The 14,679-nt window shown below is 43.6% G+C and overlaps 1 protein-coding gene across 1 annotated transcript in view; it reads left to right on the top strand.

The window, feature by feature from the left end:
- The window catches only part of LOC138751987 (diacylglycerol O-acyltransferase 1-like), a 174,960-nt gene that overhangs the window by 81,120 nt on the left and 79,161 nt on the right, over positions 1–14,679 (top strand). The window contains exon 3 of the mRNA XM_069915110.1: positions 7,862–7,902. Within this exon, the coding sequence (XP_069771211.1) occupies positions 7,862–7,902 (41 nt within the window). The remainder of the gene's footprint in view (positions 1–7,861; positions 7,903–14,679) is intronic.

Below are 14,679 nucleotides of genomic sequence, written 5' to 3' on the forward strand. Positions count from 1 at the left end.
TCCACTAAGGGTAGGTTGTTACGACATAGACCAGCAGCAATAGAAATTCACTAAGACGATGGTATTTTAAAAAGAATAATAATTTTTATTATTAACTATAATAACATAACACTTTTTACTTTACTCTAACTTAACCCCACTATGTGCAAATGTACGAGTGTTTATGGGGATGGTGGGGGGAACCCAAACCATTACAGTTTGGGCATAATTCTGAAGAAATTATTTTAAAGTTCAATCTCAGAAATCTTTTGTGATTGTTAGGTCTGCTTTGTTCATGAATGAGTGAGACAAACACCAGACTGAGTCGAAATCAGGGTTCTTTGTTCTTTATTACCGGATTGTAACACTTGCAACTAACCATGTTAGTCGGAGAATGCATTCTGCCGTTATCAGCAAAATGGTGATTTTTTATACCCTTGGATACGTGCTTAGAACATCATCATATCATTACTTGTCCAATGACTAAAACTGTTGCTATCCTTTCCCTGCTAGCTTCCTGCCTCTCAATCCATCAATGTCTCTCTTATCTTGTAAGTACAAGGATGCATTCACATCTTGTTACAGCCCTGTACAGGGTAACTCCTTACACATTCCCATCTCATGATGTTTTACCTTACATGATGAAACTCATAATGTTTACTCTGTTTCTCAAAACTGACAGCTTTTTGTAGAGTTGTTTTCAGAGAATTGTTACTTTTTACGAATGATTTCCCTCTCTTTCATGGAGGTTACGGAACTTTGCATATTGATTTTGCACCCAGGCATGGGTTACGTGTGTCCTTTTAAAAGTGGATGTGACAGAACTGCCCTCTTGTGACAAAGAGACAGTGAAGTGACTCTTTCTTCAAAATCACTGATTCTGTGTACCTCCCATGATAAGGAGAATACAACACAACAGTACCTCTCCCATTGAAGACTACTGCAGTTCTGACTTCATTTGGTGACTGGTGCAATATTAAAGATGCCTTCTTGGAGGCATAATCACTTGACATGACATCACTCCTGGTTCTGTTTGATGTTTCACCTCTTCCAAAAGTATGAGTTGATGGTTCCAATTTGTCTGCTCAGGTCACAAGCAGATGGCTTTGTGTGTACATAGGTCATTGAAGCAAAAGCCAGCTTGTTTCAACAGATGCCATCTCAGTAAACACCATTGTCTTTAGTTTCAATGAAGAATCACTTCCGACTTTATTGCTCTGTTTACCAGATGCTTACCAGATAGCACATTCATGTCACAAGGTGAGATACAAATCAGAGGACATGGTTTAGGAGTGAAAAGGGAAAGGTTTAGGGAGAACGTGAGGGGAAACTTCTTCACAGAGAGAGTGATGGGAGTGTGGAATGAGGTGCCAGCTGAGGTGGTGAATGTGGGCTCAATTTTAACATTTAAAAAGAATTCAGACAAGTACATAGATGGGAGAGGTATGGAGGCTATGGACTGGGTGCAGGTCAGTGGGACAGGCAAAAAAAAGATTCAGCGCGGACTAGAAGAGCTAAAGAGGCCATTTTCTGTGCTGTCATGTTCGAGGGTTTCATATGCAGGGTAGAAGGGGTCCTTCATGATCTTGTGAGCCCTCTTCAGACAATGATCCCGATAGATCACATCAATGAGGTTGGAGGGGTGGTGGGGCTAGGGAGACCCTAGTGATCCTCTCTTCCACTCTTATGGTCCTGTGGATTGACCTCTGATCCAATTTGCTGCAGCAACTGTACCACACTGATTAGGCCAACCACAATGGTCTTGATCAAGCTCCTAGTAGAGAAAGTTGACCGAATGGTGGCAATATCTTTGCCTGTCATAGTCTTCTCAGGAAGTGCAGTCACTGTTGCACCTTCCTGACCAGTGAGGAGATGATGTGTGTTCATGATATGTCACTGTTTAAGTGGACACCAAAGAACTTGATGTTCTCTATTCTCTCCACTACAGAGCTATTGGTGCTTAGTGTAGGGTGGCTGTCCCTAATCCTACTGAAGTCCACAATCATCTCCTTTGTCTTGTCCACATTGAGACTCAGGTTGTTATTTTGCATTTTGGTCGCTTCCATTCTACCTCTGGACTACTGAGCTAAATGCAGCACTTTCATTCACAAGGCTAGTTTGGAGTAGAATTTCAGTGCGTACCTTTCACCAATCCCCAGAGTTCTGTAGAACAGGCCCTTAGCCGAACTCATCCATGCTGACCAAGTTGGCATTCTGAGCTCGTCCCATTTGCCTGCATTTGGTCAATATCCTTCTAAGGCCTTCCTCTCCATATTTCCGTCCAAATGTTGTGAAAATCAAGAATTGTGCCTGCTTCTAGTTTCCTCTGGCAGCTCAGTTTAGATACGTTCCATCCTTTGAGTGAAACTGCTTCCCCTCAGGACTCTCTTAAATCTCTCCCTCCCCTCTCACCTGTGCCCTCAAGTTCTGGAATGATTAATTCTGGGGAAAAAGACTGAGCATTTACTTTACCATTCCCTTCATGATTTAATGAACCTGTGAGGCCACCTCTCGACCTCTATGCTCTATAGGGAATAAAGGGCCCAGGCTGATTGAGAAGCTGGGAAATTTGCTGTCAGGCATCTCATAATACAGCCCTAAACCATCAATTTTGTGGGAGGGTCAAAAGGCAAGTGTGCAATTTCAAAAAATCCTTTCAATGAGTCTGAAAGCGCTTTGCTGTTAATCATGAAGAAGCTTAGATGGTGTTGTAACAAACACAGGGTTTCTTTGCCCACCTTTCCCTAGAGAAAAATGAACAGAGCTATAAATATCCCAATAATGTTCCTTCGCAGCAATGTTCCTCCCGCCTAGTTCCTGCCTTTCATCCCAGCCAAAGGGAGGCTCAGTGTCCTTGCCTTACTCTCTGCTTTAGCAGTTGCTGCAGGAAGAAATCAACCAGTATACCAGCTTCAAAAAGCAGTGGGTTGAATTACCCTGACATATCGCCCTGCATAGTTTTGTGAAGTTTTGTATGACTGAGCAAGGCCATTGCATTGTCAGTTAAGGTACATCATTTTAAGAGCGCAAAAATACTTTGTCGTAACTCCATACTCTCAAATTGTGTTCTTGCCCTTCTACTTTGTACAATTGTACGACAGTTATACCTCCTGTAGACGATGCAAGACCCGCTGAGTTCCTTCAGCATTTCTCTATGTTTTTACCATAATCATAGCATTTGAAAACTTCCGTGTTGACCTGTGGAAGAACCCTTCTCACTGTAGCAGGTATAAAGTGACAAATAAACTTGGAGTTGTGTTAGCTGAGGAGTCCCCCAAACAATTGTGCTTGGATTTCTGTTCGTCAGAATATTTCCCCCGCAAAAAATAATTGTTTGGGGGGAATTAAAGGATTTTATTATGATTTGAATAAAGCAGTTGAAGGATTATTGGTTCAGTTGCTGAAAGATTGGTTCTGTGACATTTAGAAGTTTTGAAATTTTCTTTTTCCTTCCTGTTCCTCCTTCCAACCATCTTGAGATGCACAGTGGCTCCCCTCACAATGTGTATTCTGGCAGTATTGTATGACATGGAATTGAATATATTTTGGCCCAAACCTTGCGTTGATTTGTGCTCTACTTGGTAGTCCAATATAAAGTCATTCACGGTAAAGATGATAGAATATATGACCGTAAGGATCAGAGAGAGGCCCTTCGGCCCTATTTGTCCTCGCCAGCTGTCATCTCCCCAAGCATGTCCCTCTTGTCTGCATTCGACCTATTTCCCTCTGATTCTTTCTAGCCATATACCTGTCTAAATGTCTTAAATATTACAATTGTAAACTCCTCTACCATCCCCTTTGGCAGCTCATTCCACATGTCCACCCCTGGGTGAAAAAGTTCTCTTTGGGTCCCTTTCTAACTCTTCCCTCTCTTAAATCTTATGTTTTCTAGTTGTGGTCTTGTCCCCGGGTGAGGAGAATCAATGTCCATTTACCTTTTCCATACTAACTGAGTGAGAGGCTGGAATTGAGGGTGTGTTAACGTTGGGGTAAAAACATAATGCTGGAGAAACTCAGTAGGTCAAACAGTGTACATTATATACCAAAGATAAAGGTTACATAACCAACATTTCGAGCTTGAGCCCATCATCAATGTGTGGAAAAACGTAAGCAGGCGCCTAAACAAATTGGGGGAGGACCACGGTCTCAAAGGCAGGAGGTGGATGAGGAAGGGAGGCCACACCAGCAAGCAGGAGGAGGAAGAGATGGTTCTGTGAATGGAGAGCTAAAGGAAAGAAGATACAAGAGGAAAGGGAAGGGAGAGAGAATGGAGAGTAGACTAGCAGAAACCGATGTTAATGCCATCCGATTGGAGAGTTCCCAGATGGAAAATCAGGTATTGCTCCCCCAATTTACACGTGGTCTTGGTGGGATAGTATGTGAGGCCATGGATAGACATATGAGTATGGGAGTGGGGCACAGAACTGAAATAGTTGGCCACTGGGAGATCCCTGTCACTGATGCAGATGGAGCGAAGGTGCTCAGAAAAGCGATCACCCATTTTCTCCGACGTGGAGAAGGCCACAATGGGAGCACGGGATGCAGTAGATAATTCCTGCAGATACTGAAGTGAAGTGTTGCTTGACTTGAAAGGACTGTTTAGGGCCCCAAACTGGTGAGGGAGGGAGGAGAGAGTTGAGGTTGGGATTGAATGTGAACATAACCGACTCATTTGGCAAAATGAGTCATTTCCAATCATTCTGAATAGTAGTTCCGATTTTCTGCACTCATGCACGGCAGAGCTGATGTTTGGTTTTCACTCCTTTTCTAGACGCTGTGGAGCAGCAAGCTTTGAACTTTTGTGCTCAAGCCATCACGTGAACCAAACTCCTCTTCATCTACCCTCTTGTGCTGTCTCAGGAAAGCTCCTGCCCTATTAAAAGACTCATCCCACCCTGGTCACACTCTCTGCTCCCCACTTCCAGCCAGCAGAAGATGCATGAACTTGAACACAATGATGAGGGGGGTTAGCCTATGAGGATAGATTGAGTCATCTTGGACTCACTGGAATTTAGAAAATGAGAGGGGATCTTATAGAAAACATTAAATTATGTATGAAAGGCATAGATAAGATAAAGGTAAGTCCTTTTCATTGGTAGGGGTGATTAGAAATAGGAAACATTGTGTTGAGATTCAGAGCAATATTATTTAGGCCGGAGATGAGGAGGAACTGCTTTTACCAGAAGGTGGTGAATCTGGAATTCGCTGCCCATGGAAGCAGTGCAGGTGACCTCAGTAAATATATTTAAGACAAGGTTGGATAGATTTTCACATAGTGGGGAAATGAAAGAATATGTGGAAAAGGCAGGTAGGTGGAGATGAGCCTGTCATCAGATCAGCCATGATCTCATTGAATGGCGGAGCAGGCTCGATGGGCCGGATGGCCGACTCCTGCTCCTATTTCTTGTGTACTTATGGAAAACGTAAATTTCCAGATTCAAGGACAGTTTAAGTAAACTTCTCATTCATGAAAGATGAGGCTCCTGAACTCTTTAACTGTAGTTTTCTCCATACCATAACAGCATAAGAAATAGGAGCAGAAACAGGCTATTCAGCCCATTAAGTCTGCTCCACCATTCAACCATGAGCTGATCCATTTCCCACTCAGCCTTCTCCCCATAACCTTTGATTCCATGGCTAAATAAGAACCTATCCATCTTTGCCACGATAATTCTGCTTCACTTCTAGGAAAAAAAGAATGTCAGGGTTGTATGTAATGTCATGTATGAACTCTGATAATAAATCTGAATCTGAAAATGCATCCAATAATCTGGCCTCCACCACCATCTGTAGCAGTAAATTCCACAGATTTGCCACCATCTGGCTGAAGAAATGTTTCCTCATCTCCGTTCTAAGCAGATGCCCCTTCAATCCTGAAGTTGTGGCCTCTTGTCCTAGCATGGGAAACAACCTTTCTACATCTACTCTGTCCATGCCTTTCAACATTTGAAAAGTTTCCATGAGATTCACCCCTCATTCTCCTAAATTGCAATGAATGCAGGCCAAGAGCCATCAAACACTCCTCATATGATAGTCCTTTGTGAACGTCCTTTGAACTCTCTCCAACGTCAGCACAATCTTTCTTTAATGAGGAGCCCAAACTGCTCACAATACCCCGTGAGGTCTCACCAGTGTCTTATAAAGCCTCAACATCACATCCCTGCTCTTATATCCTACTCCTCTTGAAATGAATGCCTTCTTCATTTTGTAATACTATGCCCTGTAGTCTTTAAATTGCTGTAACAGTACAGAGGCATTTTTAGTTTATGAAGCAATAATGCACATGGCAATAAACAATTCAATCTAGATTTGTAGAGGATCGAGTCTGGTAGAGTTGGTGCTCCTGAATGATGCTTCTCCTGTCTTCATGGCAAAGGCATTAAATATAAATATTCATGCCACGCACATACTTGCCACCACCTTTAAAGCACATGGAGTTCCACGGATAAGAGCTAAGCTTGCATACTGTGATTAAGTAAGACAGCTACGGTGCAGTTTGAAGATCACTGGGTTTTCTTGGGTCTGTGATACACGCAGCCCAAGTTAGAGACCACGCTAATTACATCAAGCATTGAAATGCTTGGATCAGTGCTGATAGGCCAGAGGCACATACAGGTAAGCCTTCTCCATGATTCACCAATCAGATTGCAAACCCACAACGCAAGAAAATAGGTGCAGGAATAGACTGCTCTACTGTTCAATACAATAATGGTGGACTTGGAGTATTGTGAGTAGTTTTGGGCTCCTCGTTTAAGAACCCTCCTCTGAAGAGGGTTCAGAGGTGGTTCACAAGGATGAATCTGGGAATGAAAGGGTTATATGAGGAGCATTTGACGGCTCTTAGTCTGTACTCACTGGAATTTAGTAGAATGAGGGGGATCGCATTGAAACATTTCTAATGTTGAAAGGCACGGATAGAGTAGATGTAGAAAGGTTGTTTCTCATGGTGGGAGAGTCCAGGACAATAGGTCACAACAGGATCGAAGGGCATCTGCTTAGAACAGAGATGCAGAGGAATTTCTTCAGCTGTGGGGGGGTGTTGAATCTGTGGAATTTGTTGCCACAGGCAGTTGTTATTGTGTATATTTAAGGCAGAGATTGATAGGTTCTTGATTAGCCAGGTCATCAAAGGTTTTGGGTGAAGGGTTATGGGCCATATGCGGATCATGGGACTAGGTGGGAGCAGATTTTTGGCATGGACTAGTAGGGCTCAACTGGCCTATTTCTGTGCTCTAATTGTTATATGGTTATAAGACTGGGCTGTGGGGAAAATGGATCAGCTCATGATTGAATGGCAGAGCAGACTTGATGGGCTGAATAGGCTATTTCTGCTCCTATATCTCATGGCCTTATCAGTGTTGGCCTCAACTCTTTTTCTTGTACAGTTCTCCATAACAATCAAGACAAGAACAAACAGACTCAGAAACAGATTTTTCCCCCAGGCTGTCATTATACTGAACACACATATCCACAAATTCCCCTCTCTGTCCTCCACATCTATTATACATACAGCCGACACCCCCCCGCCATTCACATAAAGGACATATACGGCACTGTACATTAAATTTTTTATTTAACTTCTGTGGTGCTGCCTGTGGTTGCGTCGCTGCATTGGTAACCTTGTACTGCTGTCATAAATCTCGTTGTATAACTTGTACAATGACAATAAAAAGCTATTTGATTTGATTTGATAACGCTCGATTCTTGTGGTTCCACTGAGAACAGTCAATTAAAATCTGATTTTTCATTACATTGGCCATTACTTATATTGGAAGTCTGTAGAAATGATTGGACATGGATTTTGATGCTGACGTACCATCAATGAAGACTCGCAACCAAATTAACCATCGAATTATCTAACCAATGTTTAATTTTATTGCAGATTTTGAGCAACGCGCGTCTTTTCCTGGAAAATCTTATTAAGTAAGTATCACTTTTGTTAACCATATAACCATATACAGCACAGAACAGGCCAGTTTGGCCCTACTAGTCCATGCTGGAACAAATCCCCACCCTCCTAGTCCCACTGACCAGCACCTGGTCCATACCCCTCCAATCCTCTCCCCTCCATGTAATTATCCAGTCTTTCCTTAAATGTAAATAACGTCCTTGCTTCAACCACCTCTGCCGGAAGCTTATTCCGCATCCCAACCACCCTTTGCGTGAAGAAATTACCCCTCATGTTCCCTTTATAATTTTCCCCCTGCATTCTCAAACCATGGCCTCTGGTTTGAATATCCCCCACTCTTAATTGAAAAAGTCTATCCACGTTGACTCTCTCTGTCCCTTTTAAAATCTTGAACCCCTCCATCAAATCCCCCCTCAATCTTTTACGCTCCAGAGAAAAAAGCTCCAGGCTGCTCAACCTTTCCCTGTAACTCAGACCCTGAAATCCTGTCAACATTCTCGTGAACCTTCTCTGCACTCTCTCTATTTTGTTTATATCTTTCCTATAATTCGGTGACCAAAACTGCACTCAGTACTCCAAATTTGGCCTCACCAATGCTTTGTACAATTTCATCTTAACCTCCCTACTCTTGAATTCAATACTCCGATTTATGAAGGCCAACATTCCAAATGCCTTCTTCACCACACCATCTCCCTGAGTATCAGCCTTGAGGGTATTATTTACCACAACTCCTAAATCCCTTTGTTGCTCTGCACTCCTCAATTGTCTACCATTCAATATATGCGACCTACTTAGATTTGCCTTTCCAAAATGCAACACTTCACACTTATCCATCAGTATATCAGTGTGACAACGTTGGGGACATGTAAAACATCTGTGGTGAATTAGTCAGTCCAAGAACTGGGGTGTTGTGCAGACTGTATGCCAGTAGTCAATGCTCAGTGCAGCCCCAGACATGAGGCCTATCCAGTGTAAACCATAACCAGGCAATTTATTTCACAATCAGGCAAAATGGTTCCAGAGGCCCCAGTAAGAGGAAAATTAACGATTACAGTGACTTTAGCTTCAGGCTTCTGCCAGAGTGTTGTGAGCATTGCTGTCCACCACACTGTGGTGAGGGCATAATTAATACCCTGGAGAGAGTGGAAAGGATGAAGTTCAGGATAGGTGCTATAAGGAGGGACTGGAGAGGCAACAGATTGCAGAGATAAATAAAAAATAGTGCAAGAAAATGTCAAAGTAAGGCAATGTCTTTGGCTCATTGTTCATTCAGGCATCTGATGGCAGAGGGGAAGAAGCTGTCCTTGTGCCACTGACTGCTTATTTTCAGATTCCTGTACCTTTTTCCCCAATGGTAGCAATGTCTCCATCTCCACATCTCCATCGGGCACACAAAACTCAAAACGGTCAACCAGTTTACCTATCTCGGCTGCACCATTTCATCAGATGCAAGGATCGACAATGAGATAGACAACAGACTCGCCAAGGCAAATAGCGCCTTTGGAAGACTACACAAAAGAGTCTGGAAAAACAACCAACTGAAAAACCTCACAAAGATAAGCGTATACAGAGCCGTTGTCATACCCACACTCCTGTTCGGCTCCGAATCATGGGTCCTCTACCGGCACCACCTACGGCTCCTAGAACGCTTCCACCAGCGTTGTCTCCGCTCCATCCTCAACATCCATTGGAGCGCTTACACCCCTAACGTCGAAGTACTCGAGATGGCAGAGGTCGACAGCATCGAGTCCACGCTGCTGAAGATCCAGCTGCGCTGGATGGGTCACGTCTCCAGAATGGAGGACCATCGCCTTCCCAAGATCGTGTTATATGGCGAGCTCTCCACTGGCCACCGTGACAGAGGTGCACCAAAGAAAAGGTACAAGGACTGCCTAAAGAAATCTCTTGGTGCCTGCCACATTGACCACCGCCAGTGGGCTGATAACGCCTCAAACCGTGCATCTTGGCGCCTCACAGTTTGGCGGGCAGCAACCTCCTTTGAAGAAGACCGCAGAGCCCACCTCACTGACAAAAGGCAAAGGAGGAAAAACCCAACACCCAACCCCAACTAACCAATTTTCCCTTGCAACCGCTGCAATCGTGTCTGCCTGTCCCGCATCGGACTTGTCAGCCACAAACGAGCCTGCAGCTGACGTGGACTTTTTACCCCCTCCATAAATCTTCGTCCGCGAAGCCAAGCCAAAGAAGAATGTGAAGAGGGCATGGCCTGGGTGGTGGGGGTCCTTGAGGATAGAGGCTGCTTTCCTAAGACACTGCCTCTTGTACAGTAAATATCCTTGATTGAGTGAAGACTGGTGCCCATCATGTCACAGGCTGAGTTAACAGCCCTCTGGAGTTCTTGTCCTGAGCATTGGCACCTCCGTACTAGACACTGATGCGACCAGACAGGATGCTCTCCACGGACCACCTGCAGAAGTTTACGAGAGTCTCCTGAAACACCTCACAAAGTATCATCGCTGGCAAGCCTTCCTTGTGGTTGGAGGTGTACAAAATAAGAGGGGAATAAGTGGGTAGCTGGAAAGAAATTTAACCCTTAAATCAGTGGTGTCATCGGAATCGGGGCGGCCGCAGAGTGCAAGTGGAGCGACTTTGGCAGACAAGGGAGACCACGATGATGGAGAGCGAGAACCTGACCACAGTCCAGAGGACCCCAAAACCCAGCAGCAATAGAAATTCACTAAGACAAATGGTTACTTTTTTAAACAAAAGTTGCTTTTAATATCTTTAAACATGAAAGCAGGATCAAACTTTAATTTATTACTATTAACAACCCCCCTTCTAATTCTAATGTGTGTTTAAGTTCAGAAAAGTTCTTTGATTCACAGTCCAATCTCACTTCTCATTCCTCCAAGTTCACCGGTATCAGGCAATTCTTATACTGTGCACAGAATTTAACATTTATGAATTATGAAAGATAAATGGTTACTGCTCAGGAAGATTCTTGTTGGTTTCCAGAGAGAGATTTGTTGCTCGTTGGACACACACAACTGATTCCTTCCGATCAGCTGCTTCAGTGTCTTGTCGAAGAAACTTGCCCCATCAGAGTTTTCTTTCACATCACCACAGAGTTCCTTTTTGTTTCCCTTATTTCAAGTGAAACATGAAGTAGCCAGCCATTTCCTCTTGTATGGACCACAAGGGCTTCGACCAGGCTGAACTAAGAACTCACAACCAGTCTTCAAAATGGGGCTTTTCCACAAGCTTGTCAGCTTGTCCTGTTCCAGTCCCAGCTGCTGCTGAACTGTAGAATGGAATTCTCTCTCTCTCTCTCTTTCTCTCTCTCTCTTTCTTTCTCTCTCTCTCTCTCTCTCTCTCTCTCTCTCTCTCTCTCTCTCTCTCTCTCTCTCTCTTTCTCTCTGTGTGTCAGAGAAAACCACATGATGCATTTAGACAGACTGCGGCACCGGACCCAATCTTCCAAGTCTGTTCATCTGTTGCTTTCCAAAACAATAATCCATTACACCTACTTGTGAAGTCCTTATAGGCCTTCTTCAAAGTTTTTGCAAAGGCACCCAGAGCCTGGACTGTCTGGCTTGAGCCAAGCTCTTGCATTTTAAATGAGATCTGTGTGGTGAAGTGTTTGTGTGTGTTTGTGACCGACACTAAAAAAAACCCCACATTTTATCTCCTTTAAAACATATCTATATACAATATAAAATATAACATAATCCATCACACCAGGATGGGTTACAGTGGCTGCTCTTACTAGGACTGTGACTGAAGCCAGTGTTGTGCCAGATTCCTGTCAGAAGCCGATGTTATTTTTATTTAAATTTTAAACCCGATGTTCACGTTGTGTTGAAGTTAAATGCAGTTGTGGAGGCCAGGACATTGGGTGTTATATTAAGGCACAGATTGATAGGTTCTTGATAAGCCAGGGCTTCAAAGGTTATAGGGAGAAGGCCGGGCAGTGGGTCTGAGTGGGAAAATAGATCAGCTCGTGATTGAATGGGCTGAATGGCCTCTCACTGCCCTCCCTATATCTTAAGGTCTTTGTCGTGATAAAACCTCCACAAGTAAGAAGATTAATGTGAATTTTGTTTTGTAAATTAATTGACTGAGTGTGGTGACATTTTTTAACCAAAAGTAGACTATATTCACATTGAATGATTTACAAAAGGAAATTTCAGAATTCAAAATCTCTTCCCATCATTAGTTTCCAATCCTTACATTTCCATCACTGTACATTGTTACATTCATTCTTATTTACACCACTGTGGCACCTTTTCGTTACTCCCCCCTTTGTTGTTTGAGGGGGTTATCCTTGATCTCAGCTTCTCAATGCCCAGTACCAGAAGGACTCATTGCGAGCCTCCTGTATGCATGCAAAACGTAATCTTCTCACTGTAGTTCGATACATGGCAACTATCAAATTCGGAGGATAAAGGTTAGGACATTTGGAACAGAATGATGGAAAGCTTTTACACCCAGAGGCATGGGCTTGGGAGTAATGGAGGCTGAAATTCTCACAACATACCATCACATCCATGCTGATCTCTGTACCCATCCACACTATTCCCATTTGCCTGCATTGGGTCTCCACATCCTTATAAATTTCACCTTCATCCACCTTGTCCAAATATCTCTTAGACATTGTGCCTGCATCTGACTCCGTCTCCTCTTACGGCAGAGAGTTCCTGATGTGCTGTAGGATAAACAGTCGGGGAAGTGATGAAGGAGGAGATGTTAGTTGAGTATGGGTAAAAACACGATGCTGGAGAAACTCAGCCAGTCAAACAACTTTATATAGCAAAGGTAAGGATACATAACCAACATTTCGGGATTGAGTCCTTCATCAAGGCAAAGTGCTCAAGCCCAAAAGATTGGATATGTATCTTTATCTTTGGTATATAAAGTACACTCTTGGACCAGCTGAGTTTCTCCAGCATTGTGTTTTTATTTCAATCATGGTGTCTGAGTTTTACTTCAGTTGAGAACATGAGACTAGAAAAGGGCAGTTGCGGTTGAGTTGGGATTTGAGCCTTTGAAAATAGCATTGAAAAAGATAATTAAAATCTGAAATAAAAACAGAATTGCTCAGCCTGTCAGGCAGCATCTGTGGAGAGAGAAACATGGCTTATATTTCTGATCAATGACTTTCTGGTCAGGGACCTTCAGTCTCCACAGATACAGTCTGACTGGTTTTTGTTTCTGTAATATCGAGTTAAATCGTTTAATGTCATATGTACTGAGATACAGTGAAAAGCTTTGTTATCCAGGAAAGTCGACTCATACTTGAGTACAGCAGGTAGTGCGCTAATAAAAAGAAGTTCAGACTGCAGTGTTACAGCAACTTGCAGAATATAGGGTACAGTGGTACAGAAGCAAGATTCAGTGATTTGAGAAAATACAGTTAGAATTGGGGGCGATGATGGACTAGAGGCAGTGACAACTCAGTGACAGGTAGCGAGGTGACCATTGGGAGGGGGAAAGGGAATAGGCAGTCAGTACAGGGTACCCCTTTGACTGTTCTCCTCCATAACACTGTTGATAGGGGATGCCTACATACAACACATTATGCTGCATCAGACACATCTTCCCCTCTCCACCCCTCTCTGCCTTCCGCAGGGACCACTCCCTCCATTACTCTCATCTTCTCATCCGTTCCCACCAATTGCCCTCTTGACACTTTCCCCTGCAGCTGCAGGATGTGCCACACGTCCTCCCTACCACCATTCCAGGCCCCAAACAGTCCTTTCAAGTGAAGGAATACTTTGCGGGAATTATCTACTGCATCTGGTGCTCATGTTGTAACCTTCTCTTCATCGGAGAGACTGGATGCAGACTGGGAGATCGCTTTGCTGAACACCTTCGCTTTGTCCACATCAGTGATGGGAATCTCCTACTGGCCAACCACTTCAATTCTGTGTCCCATTCCCATGCTGACATATCTGTCCGTGGCCTCATACTGTCAAACCAAGACCACCCATAAATTAGAGGAACAAAACTTAATATTCTGTCCCACCATTATGTTTGGGCACCTGCCAACATTTTTTCATTCCTTGATGAGGGGCTCAAGCCTAAAACATTGGTTTCGTATCTTTATCTTTGCCACATAAAGAATGCTGTTTTACCTGCTGAGTTTCTCCAATATTGTGATTTTACTTCAACCACGGTGTCTGCAGACTTTCGTGTTTGACCTAGAGCCACAGCAGTCAGGTCTCCGGCATGAGTTTGACACTTTGGGTCAGAAAGGAGAAGAGGCAAACTGTAGTGACAGGGGATTCAGTGATTAGAGAACAGGTCAGGGGTTGTATGGATGAGATCAAGTCTCCAGGATGATACATTGCCTCCCAGGTGCAAGGGTCTGGAATGTCTCGGATTGAATTCACAAGAAGTTGAGCAGCCAAATGCTGTGGTCCACGTTGGGACAAACGATGAGGGTGAGAAGGGTGACAGGGTCCTGCAAAGTGAGTTCAGGGCATAGAATACAAGAATTGAGAGGTTATTATACAATTTTACAAAACACTGGTTTGACTGCATTTGGAATATTGTGGGCACTTCTGGTCATTGCACTGTAGGAAGGATGTGGTTGCACCGGGGAGAGTGCAGAGGAAACTCACCAGGATGTGGCCTGGACTGGGCTCTTCAGCTACAGGGAGAGGGCTTGTTTTCCCTGGAACAAAGTCTGAGGCTGACAATAGAGTCAAATTATAAAATTGTAATTCTAAAATAAAATTACAAGAGGCATAGGTAGGATAGATAATCAGGAGTTTTATCCCATTGTAGTGTTATCAAAATCAAGATCTAGGTTGAAGACAAGTGGAAGG

This window comes from Narcine bancroftii, chromosome 1, assembly GCF_036971445.1.
Source record: "Narcine bancroftii isolate sNarBan1 chromosome 1, sNarBan1.hap1, whole genome shotgun sequence".
Taxonomy (NCBI): domain Eukaryota; kingdom Metazoa; phylum Chordata; class Chondrichthyes; order Torpediniformes; family Narcinidae; genus Narcine; species Narcine bancroftii.